At 40.5% G+C, this 20,663-nt stretch overlaps 1 protein-coding gene across 9 annotated transcripts in view; it reads left to right on the top strand.

Annotated features, from left to right (window-relative positions):
• Nucleotides 1–260: 260 nt before the first annotated feature.
• The window catches only part of LOC125771928 (la-related protein Larp4B-like), a 42,463-nt gene continuing 22,060 nt past the window's right edge, over nucleotides 261–20,663 (top strand). The window contains exons 1-3 of one of the 9 annotated variants that reach the window (XM_049443104.1): nucleotides 261–366; nucleotides 2,608–3,728; nucleotides 5,988–6,825. In XM_049443104.1, coding sequence (XP_049299061.1) covers nucleotides 3,054–3,728; nucleotides 5,988–6,825 — 1,513 coding nt within the window. In that variant the 5' untranslated portion in view covers nucleotides 261–366; nucleotides 2,608–3,053. Of the gene's footprint in view, nucleotides 367–2,587; nucleotides 3,729–5,987; nucleotides 6,826–7,526; nucleotides 7,727–8,079; nucleotides 8,614–14,091; nucleotides 14,910–20,663 lie in introns of those variants that run through there. The other 8 variants (XM_049443103.1, XM_049443105.1, XM_049443112.1 and 5 more) reach the window with 8 other exon arrangements.

Genomic DNA, 20,663 nt, shown 5'->3' with positions numbered 1-20,663 from the left:
TGTTAGTTTTTTTTCAATTTTCGTTTAAATTTCTAATATTTTTTTTCTCACTAGCTAGTTTAAAATCGGACTTTGTAATTGTCCACTAATAATTGTGGCGAGCTTTTTGGACTTCGGTTGCGCCAAATGCCCAACGTGCCTTCATCTCAGCTGCGCGAGATTTGTCGTGCGTGCCAATTTTCTCATCGCACCCCATGCACACACACACACACACATACACACATCAAACGGGCAGCAGTAGCGGTGCACCAGTAGCGGCCACATAGTCATTCTGTTTGTCAAACCGAACGCGCGCGTATACGTAGCCTCTCCGGTTGGTGGCGTGTCTCCCTGTTTCTTCAAACTTCTCCTACTCGGACCCAAACGGTACGCACATTGCAGTCGGTGTCCTTGGTGAACGTGAAACGCCAATTGTTTTTCTCACCTACCCGATTATGATTGGGTCCTGGAGGGTTTGGCGAAAAAAAAAAACAGATCAATTGCAGCCACTGTCGGGAAAAACTAAGTAGGCGTGCAATCAGTGTTTTATTTTTTCGACTATACTTTTCGAGTGTTTTCTTAGTGCTGTGAAGAACAAAACAAACAAACAAAAAAACACTGACACTCCTCCAGTGTGCCTGACTTTTGTACGTTAGTGTGGTGGACCATTTTCGCTCAGGGTCAGTAAAAGTGTGAATTTTGCTGTACCGTATGGTAGAGGAAATTGCAACCCCCAGAAATATGACTGCGGGGGTGGCTGTCCAGCTCCACCGAACCAGCTGGTAGTGTGTGTGTGTTTGTGCACGCGCGCGCGCGTGTGTGTTTAGTGCGCTGCAACATCAGACAGGCGTTGCAGCAGATGCATCCACTTGCGAACGCATTATTATTTGCCGGTCAAAGTAGGCGAAAATGTTGCGGCATGGTAACGAGCAAAAAGGTGGTTTATGGCCGGGTGTGGGTAAACCACTGTTTCCAGTTATTCATCCATCTCGTACCGTGGACAAAGTTGTGCGAGCTGAAAATCCGATTTGTTGTTGTTCTTTTGCGTGGTGCGTGCTCATATGTGTGTGTGTGTGTATGTTCCTTTGTTTGGAACCATTCTTTTGCCTTTTGACCTCGCAAAGGGTTGCAAAAAGAGCGACAAATGGGAGAGAAAGAGAAAGAGAAAGAGAAAGAGAAAGAGAAAGAGAAAGAGAAAGAAGGAACGATAAGGAAGTACATCCCCCGGCCTGTTACGATCCAAACCCCTTTTTATCCCCTTCAACTATCGAAGGTGTACTAAAACATACGGAAAGTTACTACGTTAGGTGATTTCTGAATCATGAACCATCATGATTTTGTTCTGACTAGAAACATCTCACAAAATGCAAAATAGTACAATGTGTTTGGTGTTTTGCTTCACATTTAACCAAAAACCGCACCTTTAACCTACTGGCAAAGCGTGGCTGATTTCCCCCCCGGTTCCACATTATGGTACGCGTAGTTGAAAAGAAAACAACAACAAAAAAACGCACAGCGTAGATGGCGTAGGTGGAAGGATACGTGAGAGAGTGAAATGAGTATGGCGCGTGTAAACCCATCTCAAATTTGCTAGCTGTGTGCGTTTGGTTACTTTCTTTCATTTTGTAATGTTTTGCGCTAGTGCGTTAGTCAATTGTTCTACTCATATGGTGAAGTGAGTCAATCGAATATATATGTGTGCGTGTTTCTTTTTGCTGATAATTTTATACAAACAACATAAAATATGCGAAAACCACTCTGTGCAGTCTATTGGTCGAATCTCTTTCTGTAAAATCCGCTCTCACGGTCTCTCTCTTTCTCTCTGTCTAGGGCTTTCTCATTTTTGCTTTCATCTCATCTGTCATATGGATAGAGTTTGCAATTCTGCACATCGCCTACTAAGATCATCATGCTCGCCAGATTCAACACTGATACACACACGCACACACTTACACATACAATCGTGAAGTGTAACTTGTTGTTTGGGTTTCCTCGTTTACCGTTTCCGCCAAATTATTGTCCGCGACCTTTCCATTAAAAGAAAGAGAGAAGTTCAAACAAAAAAAAATAGTACACTCTTCTTTTGCTTACCACCACGCCAAAAAGCATCTTTGTGTGTTCCGAAAAATGTAGTACATACCGGGACAGAGAAACCAATAAAGGAATGTTTTGGAATGCGCCATCATACGAAACTAAAAGGTAATGAAAATGCGAATATGTTACCACTTCTGTGACGTGTAAAGTATACTAAATGTGTAGAAAAGCACCAAGCGCGGGAGAACTGTCAAAGGATGCCATGATCTTACTAGATGCGCCTAAAGGTAGGCATTTCGTTGCACCTATTTGCACCATTTGAACAACCTGCCCTGTGTGTAAGTAAAGGGATTGCTTCGATAATATTTTCAGCTGAAGATTAGCAACGCAAATGATATGCTTTTTTGCATTCGCGAGCATTTCAGCATTCAGTAAAACGGTAGTGAATAGCGTAGCGCAAAACATTATCATCTCGTTTCTTATACATTCAACAAAGTGTTTTACCGAGCAAAAGTGTGACATATGTTGCTGTAGACAAACGGTCCAACATTGCTAAACATGTTTTAGTTTCAAGTGTGCTTCATTACGATACAGGTCGTGTGTAAAAGCAAGTCTGGTGTAAATAAAACGTGATCTGAACACAAACTAAAATCCATTACAAAAAAAACCTAATTGAATTGATTAACCATTAACAAGTGTAATCACATGTGAAGTAAGATTCAAACAAAAAACGATAAAAAATGTGTGAGTAGATGTGCACAAAAAAAAAAATCAAACACACCCGTACATGATGATGTTCCATATGGATGCAATTTTCAGTAGTGAACGTTTCGATCGATCCAGCCAATATGAAGGCCGAAGTTTGGCTAGGTGCTGGGATGTTAGTGTACAAATAGTGCCCATGCACCAAGTGTAAACCCTTCCCTGTGCCGTGCAGTTAAGAAGAAAGCTAAGAAATTTCTTACCCTCGGTACCCCCCCCCCCCCTCCTTCCTCTCCCCTGTATCCTCATCTTGCCGGCCATCGTACCCTTTCCGGATAATGCCATTGCGAAAGTATCGACTAGTCTCGTCCGTGAGCAATAACGGCACCAGTAGCAGTAGCGCTAACACCTACAGTGGTAGTCCCAGCAGTGGCACGTTCACCCTCACGTCCACGATAACGACCCTGGCGAGTGCGGCCGGTGGCGCCAGTCCGGCGTCCATCGGACAACATCACCATCACCATCATCTTCACCATCAGGCAGCGCAACAGCAGCCACACTTACAGCTACAAACGGCCAACGTGGCCGTTCTTCAATCACGTCCACGACAGCAGACGCAGCAGCAACAGCAGCTATCCAATACCCATCATTACCATCACCATCATCACCATCATCATCACCAGCAACAGCAGCAACAGCAGCAACAGTTATTACAGCAAGGATCACTTACTACGGTACAGGGACAAACGCGACTAGCGACACATTATACTGCGCACCAGCAGCAACTTCAGCATCATACGCAACAGCAGCAGCAGCAACAAGAACAGCATCAACAGGCGGTTACTCTTGGACCTCATCAAACCCACCATCACCATCAGTCGGTACCGGTGCAAATCCTTCAAACTGTACCGGCAGCGGCACCGCCCATTGTAGACCCTTTGCCCCTCTGTCTGGATGCTAACGGGACGTATCTCTGCACGTCCTACAATCCCCGCTGCTACATCATTCAAAAGGTAAGCTTCATGTCGTATCACTTAGTGTGTAGTAATATTATAATTACTCGATCGATTCTTATTACTCATACGGTACACTAAACACGTGTCCAACCGTTGTAGAAGATAAGCAAACTTCAGCACTCCAACAATTCTCTTTTGGGTTGTTGTCTTTGCTATAATGCGCCTAAAGGTATGCAATGTCGCACATTTCTGCTCTACTAACGGCAATTGATCAACTGGTGCGAAATGTTGTATAACATGACATGCGTGTGTATGTAAATAAAAATATGTAAACTTCGACAGAAAAAAAAGATTTTTTGAAGAATTGGGAGAAAGTTTGGAGTTTTTTTTTGCCACCTTCAATGAAATTGCTTCAATCAACTACATTAACATATTTTATGTGGTGTAAAGATTTGTTTTACCTATTTTTACGTATCGTTTGGAACCATCGAAAGGGGTTCAAATTGTAACCCGGACGGTTTGGTTGTAATTTTATCATTTTTTGCATACTTCACCGAATTCGCTGTATGAAGTAATGTCTGCCTTACCATTCATGCGTGCGTTCGTTCGTGATCGATTTAAAAAACATAAAACAAATGGCTGAAATTTAACTCCACAACATGCTCGTACCATATGGTGGTACGATTTTGCTGCCCTTTTTTCTACATCCCTTCAGTGGTTTTCTGGGGGGCCTTCTCAAATAACCTTTCGAACGAAAATGCTCCAAACTGTTCCATTTATGTATGTATCATTTTCCGAATCACGACTGATTAATTGGATTTTACGAATTTCAGTGCAAAAACCTGAGGGTTTGTTTATTGATTTTGTACGGCTTCCGCTTTTATTTGATTTCCTCAAATAATTTCCATAGCTATTTGGGTACGGCCAAAGTATTCATTCGTTACAGGATAACTATCATGATTATGGTATGGTATTAGAGAATTTAAAAAAATTGTTTATAATTGATTAACTGATTACTTCATGCAATACACTGTTATAAACAGAAGCATCATTCATACCAATAACAATAAATTAGTAAAATTAACTAACAGGACTTTAAAAGAAAATCAATTACTGCTACTAAAATGATGAACGATGGTGTCGGTAGTAACAGACATTTTGCGGATGAAACGTGCACAAAGCTTTACGTTACCATATGGAAATGCATGTTGGCGTGAAACGTTAAAAGTGTTGCGATCTCCTTCATCTTGTGTCTGAATGTTAAGTAGACCTTTGAACTATACCCAGTGTTTAATGCATCCATCGATTCAACCATCCCAAAAAGCAGTACAATCGAAATTGCCATCTGTGTGGCTAATAGCTTGCGCGCGTTCAACTTGTTGCATCGCCCCTGGTACCAGGTCCCTCGGGAAAATCGATTTCCAATCAACAGGTACGCACTGCAAAGATTTTCTTTGTTCGTTGAAATCCGATCCGCTTCTCGTGCTGATGTGCTGATATTGAGCCGCAGAAGCAGGATGGAAAGCGTTCAACTATTCATTTGTTGTCTTTTGTCGCGTATAACAAACAACATCAGCAGAACGTTTTGTATGTATGCATCAAAATTGAAAATGAAATTGTCGGAAAAATTGAAAATATATTCCTTTTTTACTAAATTGATTATTTCATTTATTTTCATCAAGTACTACGACATAATCAATTACTAAATTATGAAATTTTAAACTTTTTTATTGTTTGAATGTTTATAAGTGTTCCTTCAATGATTGCAACATTCGCTTTCAAATGTTATAGAAAGGAAATGACTACCTAATTTTATATCTACAAACAAAATATTGTAATGATTTATAAATTCTTATAAAAGATTAATTTCTAAATTTTAAATACATTAAAATAAATATATATTATAGATATATTATATATAGATAAATATTTAAAATGATCAAGTTGTATCTCAAATACATTCATTAGTTATTATTACCTATTTCAAAAACTACTGGAAAAGAATATTCCAGCCATTGAAACAATAGTTATAAACATTTAAACATTAATTGAAAATGATTAAATTTTCAAGTTTTCGCATTTGGTTACTTCCTTTTACTTTGAGAAAATATATTAAAATTAGTATATTCTAGTTTTTTCTTGGCAAGTAGTTGAATTGTCAATTATTTTCTTTATGCCATTCTCGTCCTTGATACAACATGATTTGCACATACTTACTAAATATGTTTTACAAAAGAGTTTTTTTCTATTAATTTCTTTATACGCTTACTTTACTTACTTACTTTACTTTACTTTAAAATATGTGTCCATTTCCAGCTCACTCCAACACCGGTCAGTTGCATTACTTATGAGGTGACACCTATCGCTGCACCACTGGTAGCTCAACCCACAGTACTGACCGCATCCAATCTATCAGCACCGTCGGTGGTGGCCACTGCTGGACCATCCGTTCAAACGATTGCTAGCGTTGATGAACTACTTACCTACAACAAAGCTACTGCTATACCACTAGTAGCTACAGTTGGTAGCTCCGGTCTGGAACTAACGGCTTTAGCGCCTGATCCCAGCAACAGTGGTGCTGGTAGTAGTAGTAACCAGCATCACCACTATACCATCGGAAGTGAGGAAGAAGCTTCAGCATCAGTAGCTGAAACTGGTAGCTTACTATCGATAGTGAACCGAATCGAAGGGAATCGTAGCGTTGCGAAATGCAATAGCAGCCATGGACAGGATTCGGGATATGTGAACACAAAGGTGAAAAAAGACCCGACTAATGCTGTTAGCAGAAGGGTGTGTGCAGTTATTCACACTCCAAACGATAACCAGACTGTTTCTAGGTGTGATACTGGATCTGTGAGTGCCATCGGAATAAATGCTGGTAGTGAACTACTTAGCACCACAGAAGCGATCAGAACGGGTGCGGATTTAAGTGCAAACGCGAGTGCAAAAACCAGCAGTGATAACGGTAGTAATAGTTTTAATCATAGTGGAAGTGTACTATCTTGTGCCAATACAATCTCGGATCAGCAGCATCAGTTAGCCGGTGATGACAGTGCTCATCGTATCAGCAATTCGCTAATGACAAAAGTACAACGGATCGTACAAACGGCTGGCACGGGCGGATCAATCACTTCTACAAGTGGACGTCTTGAAGGTAAGTGCTCATGTGGGTTTTTCTCTCATAACATTGCAAAATTGTTAAGTTGAGTTGGTTTTCGTACTGAGATATTTCTTTGTTAAAAAAGTTGAATTTGGACGTTTTTTTGTTCCTGTTGCTATTTAATATTACAAGTTATTTACTACTGTTTGATTCAAGGAGAATAGTTTTTTTTTCTTAACATGTCAACGTCATCTTTTGTACAGTTCAATAACACGCTGATAGGGTAAATTACATGTCTGACCAAACAACATCTCGATAAACATTTCAATTGAAAAACGTTAATATGACTCCATAATCGTCGCTAAGGTTAGCTTCGATCGTTGCTTTAATAGGACTAAAGTGGAAGTTAAACAGCACAAAGGTTCCTTCTGTTCCGAAATAGCTTTAACGTTCCAAAATAGTTTTAAAGTAACTCCTTATTGATAAAATAGGTTACCGCAGACAAAATATGAATAACGTAGAGTTGTGTGTTTTGAACAGCAAATAAAGATGAATCCACCGAAAGAGTTTTTTGGAGCATTTTATAACGAAACTATATATGTAGGTACACCATTCACAACAAAATCGTTCAATAATGCTCTTTAGCAGGACATTTTGAAATTGACGACAATTTTTTGTTGTCTATTTACCTTGAAACGAAACGGTACTTGGACCATTGCAATGGAAATGTCAACGGCCAGGCCGAAAAATGTTCCTTGGGTAGCGGCCCGACGAACGAGCCAAACGTCAAACTGCTCACACTGAATGCGTTAATTGGGTACTTTGCTCAGAAGGTGCCGTGCGCGACGAGTGTGTTTTGGAAGTTTCTCCTTCGAATTTCGGTGCAGAAAAAGACAATAATCGGTTAGTAGCAGCGTTAGAAAGGTTGTGCGAGTTGTGTTTTACCCTATGTAACGTACGCCAATTGAATTTCCATACGGGGAAAGCGTAAAAATGTGGAAAAAGATTGCGCTGCGATCTGCCACGATTGAAATGCAATTGCAACGGGTAGCCATAACCAGAACCAAGTCACACCATCGTAGCTAACCGATGTACGAGACAGTATAGTGAGTGCGCGCGTGTACGTAGGTGTGTGCGTGATGTATTGACTGCTGGCAAATATGTGTCTCCTTTTTATCCGGTGGAATAGTTACTTTCATTATTTTCATTATTGTAAAACGGTTTTCCATTGTGTAAAAATGGTACATAAGGAAACAGTGTACAACACACAATAGGCGTGCCGTGCAGTAAACCTAAGTATGGCACTATTCTTGATCGAAATTTGTTTCCGATTCCTGGGGTATACGTTGGTGTGGTGCTATTTTATTATGGAAGAAGTAGCTTTAGTTTTCCTTGAGCCACTTGGAAAGAAATTAGTAGCATGCTATAATCGTGCCAGAACCAATTATCATCTTGTGGTGCTCGCTGTTGGTTGAGAATTGTTTCGAAGATGAAAAGAAATCCGGTCCCCCAATACTGTAGCAGACAGTGCACACACGCACACCACTATCGGTACTGGTCGTGCTGGTATGGTTGTGTGTGAAGCCCATCTAAACCGTCCGTGGTAGAGACGGTGCGAGAATGGAACAGTTCACACTCCTCACACGGACAGTGCGCGAGTGAGTTGCTCTTTCTTCGGTGGTGGTCGTCATCTTCGACCATGGGTGCTTTTTGTCGTGGCAGCAAACTGATTAGGCAGTGTTGAATATCCGGTGAAATTTATTTCGCCTTCCGTTTACGCTGTGGGTGCATTATTTCTCGCACGCGAAAAACCGTGCACGGTATCGTGTGTCCCGTGAGAAGGTAGTGAAAAATGGTGAACTACGATCGAAACAGGATATGACGATGATGTGATATGCACAAGTGGCACTATACTGTACAGGAGGGAAAAAGAGAAATCCCACTGGGTTGCGTGCGAAAAGGAGAGCGAATGTGCTGTGGTTCGTCATTCAAGTATGTGGTGGTGTGATACGTTGCGCTGCCCTGTGTAGAACCTGCCTGGTGTGCACAATCGAGCACGTCCACGGAGACACATGTCTCTAGGGTGCAAAAACGTTCATCTCTCAACCATTGAAAAAAAAACATTGTCAAAAAAGTGCATTAATTTACCTTTTGCAAAAGGGTGACCAACAGCTAATGGAAAAGAAGAGCCGTCTAAATTTATCTTGCACACGCCGTGTGAGCTGGCTAAAGACGTGGTGTGGGAATAAACGCTTCTCATCGCCACTCACACTCACCCGAATGTGAGATGATGAATTTAGAAATTTTCACCCAATTTTCGATACACCTAAAAGGGAATGTAGGATTTTTCGCTACTTTCGGATGTGTGTGAGTGCGCGCATTTATCAGTAAAGTGTAAAGATAGTGTGTGTGTTTAGTAGTAGCAGTAAAGAAGAGAAAATATTTGCCCGTAATAGGTTTTCAAACTTTGGTTCGCATAATACTATGGCTGAGAAGGTGTGCAAGCCGCGCTGACATTAGTACGAAAGTGTATAAGAAACGGTGTTTTGTCTCCTTTGCACACGTTCAACTATCGGAAGTGGTTTTTTTAAGAAACATTTTCAATAGAATTGCATTTAGACAATTCTTTTTCAATGTATTGCGCTGCGCAATCAAGCAGATTATATTTTTAACACGTTTTTTCTCCTATATCCTCTTCTATCGTCGAAGATTTGGCATGTATGTGACTTGTGTGTGTGTGTGTGGCTCACGTTCGATTCACTTGACATCAACAGCTGTAGATGTAGTTGTGTGTGAGTTGAACGGTCTAAAAGGGGTAATAGAGAGCGTTGCGGTTTTGCAAAACGTTCCGTAATTCTGTTCTCAACTTGTTTTCCAACCTCCTTTTTCATGTTGTTTTTCACGTCGCCATACGATGGTGTGTGAACGGCCAGTGTGTCACGTTGCTGGTGGACTAGTGTGTGAGTGAAAAGAAAGAAACTGTGTGCATACACACAATCCATATTCGTATTTTTTCACTAATCAGAGGTTTTTATTTTATTTTCTCCTATAAAAGCTGTCTTTAGAAAATAGTGTTTGTTTAGTGATGTGTGATAATAGTATCGGTTTGAGTTTTTTGTTTTAGATATGCCTTGCCGATTACTCATACAAGTTATTACTTAATGACATTTTTCGCAACGTTTCCAATAAACACGCATTTATTTTCGGGCGTAAGTGTGGATCATGCAATTTTTAAAGCAATTTAGTTCCGTCTCAGAAAGGGAAAAATCAACAAAAAAAAACGCCGAGCTTCTGCTTAACCTTGGCGTGTCGTGATATCGTAAAAAAAAATGCCGGTAAAAAGAATTAAACACGCACACGCATGCAGGAAAGATCCTTCTGTCTGGTAGTGTAGTGTAGTAGTGGTTTGAATCACTAAAAGAAATCAGCAGAGCAGCATAATGCAGACATCCCCCCGGGTATATACCACGGTCCCGCGTGTATGTGTGTGTATTTAGTATTGTGGGGGTGCGAGAGGTTCATCGGTCATCTAAGGGTGAAAAAAAACTATAAATGTTATCTAATATCAAACACTTAAGGACATGAAAAGGGCCATGGACAATTTATTGAACGTTGTTTGGAAGATTTTGTTCAATTTTTACATTTTCCGTTCCTCGTGGATTATCTGAAAAAGTGCTTATTTGAAGATAAAACAAAACAAATAATTTTGAATATTTTTTTAATGCATGTTGGTTTATTTACGATATGCTTTTATCATCACAAAACATTTTTTTGTTGTTGGTAAATTATTAAAATTAAATTACGTCATTTTAAAACGCTTTTTGTTTTGTCTATTATTTACAAACAATTTCCCACAGTTTATGCACCGAGCTGCAACTAGCGCTATAATGGAGAATGGAATGTCTTTTTAGTGCACATCCGCGCAATGCAACAGTATAGAATTGAATTACTTTTTGCACACTGCCGGAAAATGGTGTGAGTGTAGTGTGCCGCACTATATCTCGTGAGCACATTTTACATTCACTTCTTTTTGGTGTGCCAATGTTCAACACACACACACACAACTAGTGTCCCGTATCATTTTAGTGCACTGTGGCGCGAGAGCGAGAGAGAGAGAGAGACAGAAAACAAGAGAGCGAAAAAGAGTAAAAGACAGCAAAAGTGACAGACCGTCGGTACATTACGTGTGGATGAGTGTGTGTTTGTGTGTGTGAAGTCAAATCGTAGTGCATCGGGTCGAGTCGAGCCATTCAAGAACTTATAGAAGAAAATCAGAAACAGTTACTAAATATCAATCGAAATTGGCAGTAGCGGAGGTAAAAACGTTCTTCTCCTAAATCGCTTACAATAAACTGTGTAATCATACGTTGCTTTTTACAAAACAGTTGAAAACATCACAAAGAATTTACCTCTTACGATATGAAATAGATGGTTTGAACATCTCTTCTTAGGGTTAATTTTCCATCTCGGGGTCTTGCGAGTTGGCAACCCCCCATGCCTAGGATAGTAAGGAAATGTGAATTCCTGTGGTCTTTTGGCATCTCGATGCCATCATTAAATCTGACAGCTATAAACTATCTCACAATTCGCTACCTTTTGAAAAAAAGAGATGGTGTTGTGTGATGAAGACAGCCAAGCGGTGCTGTTAAACTGATTGTAAGTTGTTTTTGTTGTTGTTGTTGTTGTAGGATTTGGTTTCCACATACCCCCCCGACAGCTGAAATGTCAAATGCAGTTCGAAAGAAGGGAGTTTAAGCAGGCGCTGCCTGAAATGATGTTTCACTAGCGTCTCGCTCCTTTGCCCGTGCCGGTGCGCCCCCCCCCCCCTTGGCGGTCTCTTTTTCTTGCTGTTAATTTTGTTCAATCATTGCACACCCGTATTCGTTCGTTCGCCTTTCGGCCATATTGGCTCCCGCTGCTGTCATTTCGGGTTGTGTCCTCCGTTTTCCGGTTTTTTTTTCAACCTATCCCCTCCCCCCCCCCCCGTCCTATTGCTCCCGGCGGTCAGGCAAGACACATCTATTCCGTGCACAAAACTGTCGAGCCGTGTCTGGTGGGTTGTGTTTTTGTACGAAAGGGCAGCTAGCGCGTGTGTCGTTTTGAATGTGTGTGAAAATAACGCAACCGTGCGCCGCACACATGCGAACGCTACCATCGTCGTCGGTTCAATTTTTACGGATTTCGTTTGACACATCGCTAAACGGAAAAGAAGCAGCAGCATGAGCGGTGTGACTGGTTAGTTGGTGTATGGGTGTCATTTTTTGGGGGAGTGTAGAGTGTGTATGGGAGATGGATTGCCAATAATTCGGTCGTGGTCGTGTGTTGTTCCGTCGCAACCGTTGAAAATTGTACGGTTTGAGGGAGGATTTTGTGTCAGTCAGAGGGAATAATGTCCAATGGGTGCTCTTAAAAAGTAAAATGATTTTTGTTTTGTAATTGCTAAAGAAGATGTTGCTGTCAGGAATTGTTCTGTGCTGTCGGTGTTATTTACAACCATTTAAAGTGTGAAAAGAATGTAACTTTTCCGTGCATATATCGGTCGCTCGATAGAAGATATGTGTGTATGGTTGATTAATGGATGACCCCTTGGCGTTCATTCACTAACACGGATCACGGTTCACAATTCATTCATACTAGGCGAAGCGTGAATTATCATCATTGAGCAATTTGGATAAATTAACAAATGGATGAAAGAATGGAAGGGCACTCTGGACGAAGAAATAGTCGGGTAGACAATGAAGGATTGGTATAATAAATAGGGTAAATTGTGTTCGAAATATGGACTAGCAAATCTTTTTTTTTTTTTTGGTCAGAATAGCTGATCAAACTTCAACTTTTTTCATTTGGGATGAGAATTGCAAGAGTATTAAAAAGAATTCAGTGTTACGGTATGATGCAACATTCGTAACGTTACATCCTACGGAAGGAGTTGAGATTGAGCGATAGTGAAAGCAGCAGGTTGATAAAAACTGACCTCCGTCCCCCCTTCCGCTCCCTTCTCCAAAGGCGGTTAAGATGTTTTATCTCACGACATCTTCATTTTACACTTGCGAACTACTGAGTGCGGGGAGAGAGAACAGAGACGGCATGTGCGTATGAGCGATCCACAGGAATAATGAGAGGGAGAGGAGATGTTTTTTTTACCATAAAAACACAAAGTGTCCCCGGATCATAGCAATAGTGTACACATCTAGTAGACAGGAATCATTCCCATGTTGTCATTTTGATTAGGCTGATTCAAAAATTATGAAAATATTAATTTTTGCTACACGTGCACATTCGCATCAAAGTATGCGTAGTATGTTAAATATGAGGAACAGAACGTTAAAACGTGTATTATTTCGTTTACATACTAAAACCTCTCGTAAGGGATGACCCGTGTCCGTTCCCGATTCGGACGTAATGCTAACAGTGTGTGTGTGTGTGTGGGTACGTGAGTGTGTTTTTATCGCGTACCAATTGGGAAACATGGGAGAACAAGTGTGCGTTTACTCTTGCCCTTTCCCTCCTCTCCTCCCCCTCCCCCTCCCCCACCCTCCCTCTTTCAATACAGCAATTCACATACATGATCGTTCTACAGTGCGTAATACGAAAGTGCGAACACCGAAACCTCGCGAGAACAAGAAGAGATAGATAGGACGAGGAAAACATTGCCCCGTTTTGCGATAAGTTTGAAGTGCGTCCGTATATGTGTGCGCGTGGTTTTACCGGCATTTTTTTCTCCCTCTCTCTCTCTCTCTCCCGTGTGCGACTACTGCTGCGGAAGAAGAAAACAGTAGTGTGAGCAAGTATAGCGCCTCTCTTTCCCTATACACCATCAAGTCGCATGTTCTCGATATCAACAGTGTATAGTGTTTGCATGTGTGTAGTATAGGGACGCGCGTGTGTGTGTGTTTGGTTTCGTGTCGCGACACTGCTGCTCAATCGGTTGGTGTGTTGTTCAATTATTTGTTTCCGGTTCGCAATCGACGTCGCCCCGTGCCAGTGGGTACCCATCGACGGTTTCCCCCGGGGCACGTGGAGTGAAAGGCCAATCGGAATTGATCCGGACTCCATTTTTCCTTGCGTTTGAGCGAACCGGGAGCGGTCGGTTATTTGGGGAAAAATAAAATTTTCATCGTGCCCCCCTCTATATTGCCTCTATATTACATCCAAACATGCCAATAACAAACAAAAAAAAAAGAGGCAAAAGAATAATTTATCGACGAATATTGTTCTCAGTGTGTTTGTGGTTGTTAGTGTTCGTAAAAGCGCAACAGCAAAAAGTGAATTAATAATTTTAACTTTTTTTTTCTCTTCATTTTTCATTCGTTCTTTAAGAAATTGAATTTCCTACCACCCTCCTGTTTTGTGTGTTCAGCCTGTATCCAGCCAGTGTTTTTTTTTTCGTGTACTCGTGTTTGTGCCGTGTGTATGTGTGTAAATGTGTGCGTGTGTATGTGTGTGCTAGAAGGCGACGGGAGGGGTCAGTAAGGCACCAGATTGTTTCACACGTGAGTGCAATTTGACGTGTTTCGTTCACCGGTGTGTTACTGGAGTTGTACACGTGTGCAAGACATACACATCCCATACATCAAGGCCCCCCGGGGGAGTGTTGAAAATAAAAAAAAACCCATCATAAAAAAAAAACGTTCGAACATTTTCGAACAAGCAACCGGAGAAAAATCGGAATAGATCGTTTTGGGGATATCCAAAACGCACCGTGCTTGCATCAGTAAAGTGTGTGACGTATCGAAAATAAACAGACGAAACGTTCTGTTTTGTCTTGTACCGGGGTTTTTTTTGTTGTTTCTCCTTGTTGCGCACACAGTGGAACAGTAGTAGCGGTTAATATATCCGGTAATTACACACGGTGACACAACAGCGCGCAACGGTTACACAGTACTGCGCGTAATCGCTGCGTAAAACAAAAGTGCAAAAAAAAACCGATCGCCATATCGCGCGCGCCCCCTCTTCGGAAGCGTTACCACATACACAATAACGACGAGCAACACGGAGCGACGGCGGCGCCTTTGACGGCGACCGTAAACTCGCGCGATCCAGGGTTGTCAACGCCACACATCCTTGCGGGGGTGGCCAACGAAGGCGAAGCAAATTGCACCCCCTCCTCCCCCCCCAACAAAGAAATATGGATACTGGTAAGAGGGATCCGGATTGCATTCCCACTATTTATTGTTCGGTTTTTGTGATAAGAGAGTGTAGAGAATGGGTTGGATTTTGTTTTGTTTGTAAATTTCGTGAAGATCATGTCCAAACGTACACAGTTTGCAGTTGTATCGCTTTTTCCTGTTTTGGATCGAAATATGGGGTTTTTGGGTGAAGAGTTTATTATACAGATATTCCCCGCGATACATTTTATCACAGATTTTATAGTCATGATTTTATAGCAAAAAAATTATGGCAAAAAAGTAAAAAGTTGGTGGATCATGTGTTCCAATTGTGTCAAATAATATTTTTAAGTATTTTTTTGTTAATGTTTTTCCTGCGATCGTGATCGTGATCGTGATGGTATTTCGCCGAGTAAACAATATTTTGCTTTGACATGCGAGCAAAATTTGAGATACGAGCAAACTCTAACCAAGTAAAATTATTTTAATAAATCCGTCTTTAACAATACAGATACAGATCAAGATAGGATTTAATGGAATGATTTGACTAGTAATGGACGTTTTGGGCAATTTTGAAACTTTAAATAACTTGATTGAAGCGGGTTTTTATGGCTTTGAGAAATGAATAATTTATGATACGCGCAATGTTAAAAAAAATTAAACAACAAAACAAACCGAGCTGAATCTGACATTTGTTCAAGCTAAAGTGACATTTGTTTTATTAAAATTAATACTTTGGCTTCAATTGCTAGACAATGGCGGTGAATATAGAATATTGTGGTGGAAATGGAAAGGCTTTTTTCGATTGTTAAAAACCCTGTAATTCAAAATCGATGACTTTAAAAAAAATGACGGGTTTCAAAGGTGTGTATGAGACAAAATGCTCAAGGTCGTTAAAAAATTACAGATTTCTTTCGCATCGATGAATAAACATTTAAAACAAATGTCCGACCTTTCATATGATGCATGGAAGTTTACTATTTAACATGTTTCATCGAGAGGCTGCTTTGCAATGTTTTAAGTCTCACTGTTTTACCCCTTGGTGATTAGACCTTATTTTTATACCTATCTCACGACTTTTAGTTTAGCACAGGAACGAATTTTATTGGCGCAATAAACTTTTATGTGTGCCACGTTACCGAATCTATCTGTCCAATGAAGCGTTTTAGATAAAAATTGATCCTCGTGATCTGTGGTGTATTTTTGATGGCTTAATAGACCCGGTATCGGATCGATCTACCCTACCATCAGATATTCGTTCCTTTGGTCCCATAGTCACATAAAGTGCGATTTTTTTTAAAATTAATTTGTTGAATCGTTTTGCTAATTATAATTGGACGAGTTGCTTGCTTCAATTAGCAATAGAATTGGGCATAGAGCACTCAGATGAACCAGAGATGTACTTTGTAATGCATTTGTAATGAATCTTTGTTCTGAAGTTAAGTATCAGTTAGTCAGAATTAGTGCACCGTAAATTTAACGACCGATGGTGCACATAAAATCACCACAAGCGGTGAGTTCTATGACAAATCCGTTAACTACGCACCAATGCATGACTATACTCTACGAATCGTTAAATAAAAGGCGTATAGTTAATTGCCGATTTAGTATACATTTTAAAATACATTTTTTTAAATTTAAAGGTAGTTTAAATATGCATTTTAACACGTACCAAATAATTCCTTATGCCATATAATGCATGGTTGAATTTAATGTAAATTCGTCGTCCTAAATAAAAAAAATGACTAAACACTAGAACAAGTGCCATTACCTAACAATATATAGAAAAACAGGTTACAATAGTTGGAAAATAGTTTAGTAAAACGGAGAAAAACTGTTGAAAAACATTTATAAAAACAATACCACACAGTACTTTTTTAATTTAATTAAATAATTAAATAATTTAAACAAAAACGCTTTTGTATCAATTGCATCGTTTATCTAAAATATTTATTTTTATGCCACATCAATTGTGAAACCCTACATAAATTTTGTGAAACAGAACAAAAATCCTAAACAAAAGAAAGTTACGAATATGAATTGATGTTATTCATTCAATGCTTGGCACTTTTGGAATTCTTATCATGATTCTCGTAAACGCCCTTAAACGTCATCTTAATCTGTCAAAAGATAAGAATGGTTGTTAAAAGCCAAAATTTTCAAATTTTCCATCAGTGATTCTCCCTTACATCACAGTCCGTTCACGCTAGAATGGAAAACTGATAATTTCCATCGGTTATCTCCGGAGCGGTTTTCGTGTGTGTGTATGGGTGCGTTAGCTTTTCACACTTTCGACCTTATCTTCAACCGCCATGGAATGTTGGTGGATGTTCAAACGCACAGACGTTGCTGTTTTCCCTGTGTTGAAACAGGGAGGGCATATCGTGCGAAACGAACACGTTTGCCGGAATTAAATAATGATTAAAAGTTGTCCCAAAAAAGGCAACATTTTCCAACATATTCCATGTGTCTGCTGGTTATTATTGTACAATCAGCAGTAGCAACAACCACAAGCATACCACAACACGGGTCCCGGTTGGTTTTCATTCTTATGCTCACACACTGATAAGCGGTGGCCGACATATCTTGATGGATTTACGGTGAGGTTTTTGAAAACGCCATCCCGTTCACCAACGGAGGTCGGTCTGGGGTCCGTTTTTGTGCCCGATTATCTGTCGACAATGAATGAATGTTTCGCTAGTTTGCTATGTGTATGTGTGCACTGTGACGTGATATGGCCGATAATGAGCAAACGTCAAGCATCACTTGGTCAAGTTGTTGGTGATAAGAAAATATTACTTTTATTTTTTAGGTTTACTATTGATTGATTCAATAATTCTTTAATACTTTTTAAAAGATTAAATTTCAACGTTATTTTTTTAATGTTTTTTTTTTGCAATTCGATGCATTTCGATTTAAACAATCGGTGGAATCAGTGAAAATTCAAACCAATGTTGGCTGAATCTGATTCAGATTCATTAATGTAAATGAATCTTTAACCTGATCTGAATCAGCACCGGTTAGTACTTTTGAAATTAGTCCACCACCCGATCAACACTTTTCAAATCAGAAACGATAAGTCTGTTTGGGATTGAATTATTGAGGATTTGTGATTCATTTGAATTTACGAGAATTCATTTATATTTTGGGAGTCGGCTCATGATTTGAATGACTCTTCACTGAAGATTTATATGAATGATTCTTTCCACATATTTATGAAAGTACGAAAGTACAATAATGGTTCAAACGGAAGACTGATGGCAATGTGGACACTTCTTTGGTAAGATGATCGTACATTGCAAAGGAGTCAGAGTCAGTGGATCATCGAAATGATTAAAAAAAAATTTGCTTAAAATAGACATCCACTTGCGGAAACGTCAATCCAAGCCGAATTCCCAAGCATGTTTACCTTCCCAACTTGAACCAGCTCACCTCGATCGAAATGTTCTTTGCCAATTTTAAGAGGAGAATATATTAAAATAATTTCATGGCCAAATCGACAGATGATTCAAAAAGATGACAGAGGAACTGGAAAATATGCTTACAAACTTCTTTTGGAAATCCTATGGCTAAAGATCCGGCAAACTAAATTCATTTTAAAAGAGTTGCTCTTTTTACTGCATATTAGTGATGTGAATTTGAAGATGGATCAGTTGATCTGATCTGATCCATAGCTAAAACATTTGATTCGATCCAATAATAAGAGATCAGATGGTCCAGGATCACCTTTGTATGGCGCGTTGTGATCCGTAATGATCTGGGATCATATTTTAAAATAATTTCAAGAAACATTGAATATGTTAAATTTCATTTGGAAAACACACTTACACTACCTATGTGTGGTACTTTTTCTTTGAGGACAAAAATCAAAGTAATTTTTACAATTTGACATTTTCTGTGGGAATTGTTTTTTTTTTGTTTTAATGAAGCAAGGTGGTGGAATGAAGGTGGTGTATGTGATAAACGGCGCCGGCCCACACGGCAGGACTGGGGTTCGAATCGCATCCGGACCGTCTCCCCGTAGCAAGGACTGATTATCCTGCTACGTGGTAAAATAAGTCTTGATACGGCCAGGCCGTTCTAACCGAGCCAAAAAAAATATTAATGAAGCAAATAAGAAAAAAATGGTTTTCTACGAAGTTTAGCCTACCATGTTGGCTGCACAAATTACTCAAAGAAGGCATCCTCGGCATCGATGACCGCCTGTATCCGCTTCCGGAACCTGGACCAAGCCCGGATTACCGTAGCCGTGGGAAGGGCCGCAAAAACGGTCTTAAGTTATTGCCATAATTCTGCTTCTGTGTTGCGGGACGTTCGGTTGCTGTCCTTTTCAAGCGGTAGAGGTCCGGGGAGATGGGAGTCCCAAAGATTGGGGGTGATAAAGTCGTAAAAATTGTCTTTAAGCAATTTTTGCGATTTGGCCATATGACAAGGTGGCGAATCTTGTTGCTACAAATACGGCCCACCATTGGCCACTTTGGTTATCCTGGGCTTGACGACCGTGTCCAGCAGCTTCACATAGCCGTCCGCGTTTAGCCTCAGGCCCTGCTCGAAGAAATTTGATGGCATCACATCCCCTTTCCGATGACACGCACCCGAACACCATTGCCGTTTGTGGGAATTTTATTTGCGGCTCCCGTGGAACGTCGGCAGCACAGTAGGCAAGAGCCCGAATACTGACCCCCGGATCTTGCTGCACTCGACCCTGCAATTCATGCAAGAACTCGTCGTTCTGTAAGCAATCCGATCGCCCGGTAAGATCCTACCGTTGTGCAACAGCCTCAAAATCTCCGTTGCAGGTTGCAACCTGCTTGCGAATAGCCTTCACCGTGTTTAATGCACACTGCGCCGCCATCTTGATGTTCCGGTTTATGTGTCCGGCGCGGATCATCATGATACACGTAATTCGCTTCCATAGTTCCAGCGGGTTCCACTGTTTCTAAACACTTGTGGCTTTCGTATGACGTATCGTTTGTTTTGATACGATTACTCAATCACGAACTACAAACGAAATGGCCAAGTGTCAAATTTATCTTGCACACGGTGTATCTTTCGTTCTTAACCATGGCGATAATTAACTTCTTCCCGGTCGATTTTTCTCCTTCATGGCTTAACGATCTTTAAGGTCACGCCGGCCATTACTTATTTTTGCCACGTAGTCGAATAATCCGTCCTTGCTACTGCGGTAAACAATCCGGATGGGATTTGATACCCGGTCTTGTCATGTGGAACTGGCGCCGTTTATCACATACACCACCGAGCCGCGCCCGGAACGACTAAGAAGTATGTAAAGTACTTCGTATTACAAGTTTGCAGCTTGCTGGGCTATGACTCACCCGTTAAATACGTAATTGCTGCTGCATTCATCAACTGTCAGTACAAGTGCACCGCATCCTGTTCGCTGCAGTTACAGTATGTGTCATCAATTTTCAAAGCGATGATTTTTTGCTGTCGTGTCTGCTGATAGAGATAATGATGTGGATGCGCTTCTCCGTTTGTGGGTGGTTCCTTGCTCAAGAGTGAATTGTGAGTAAACAAACCAACAGCAAAAAAGTCCGAAAACGTGTCTTATGCCTCTATTTTTATTTTAAATCGATAGAACTTTTGAATCGAGCACTCAGGGATTCTGATATTCCGGTAATGTGACTTCTTGGTGTTTGCTTTTCCGATTGAAAAGTCCTTCACTGTGTTCCTTTTTTCTGTTTGAAACCGCTGCTGATTTTAGTTTGATTTTTGTGACGATAGCAAAGATGCAGTAACGTCCATCCACTTAAAATGCAAAAA

The sequence above is a fragment of the Anopheles funestus genome, chromosome 3RL, assembly GCF_943734845.2.
Source record: "Anopheles funestus chromosome 3RL, idAnoFuneDA-416_04, whole genome shotgun sequence".
In the NCBI taxonomy this organism is placed as follows: Eukaryota; Metazoa; Arthropoda; class Insecta; order Diptera; family Culicidae; genus Anopheles; species Anopheles funestus.
The sequence above is the reverse complement of the archived record's forward strand: the minus strand, read 5'-3'. Positions and strand labels throughout refer to the sequence as shown.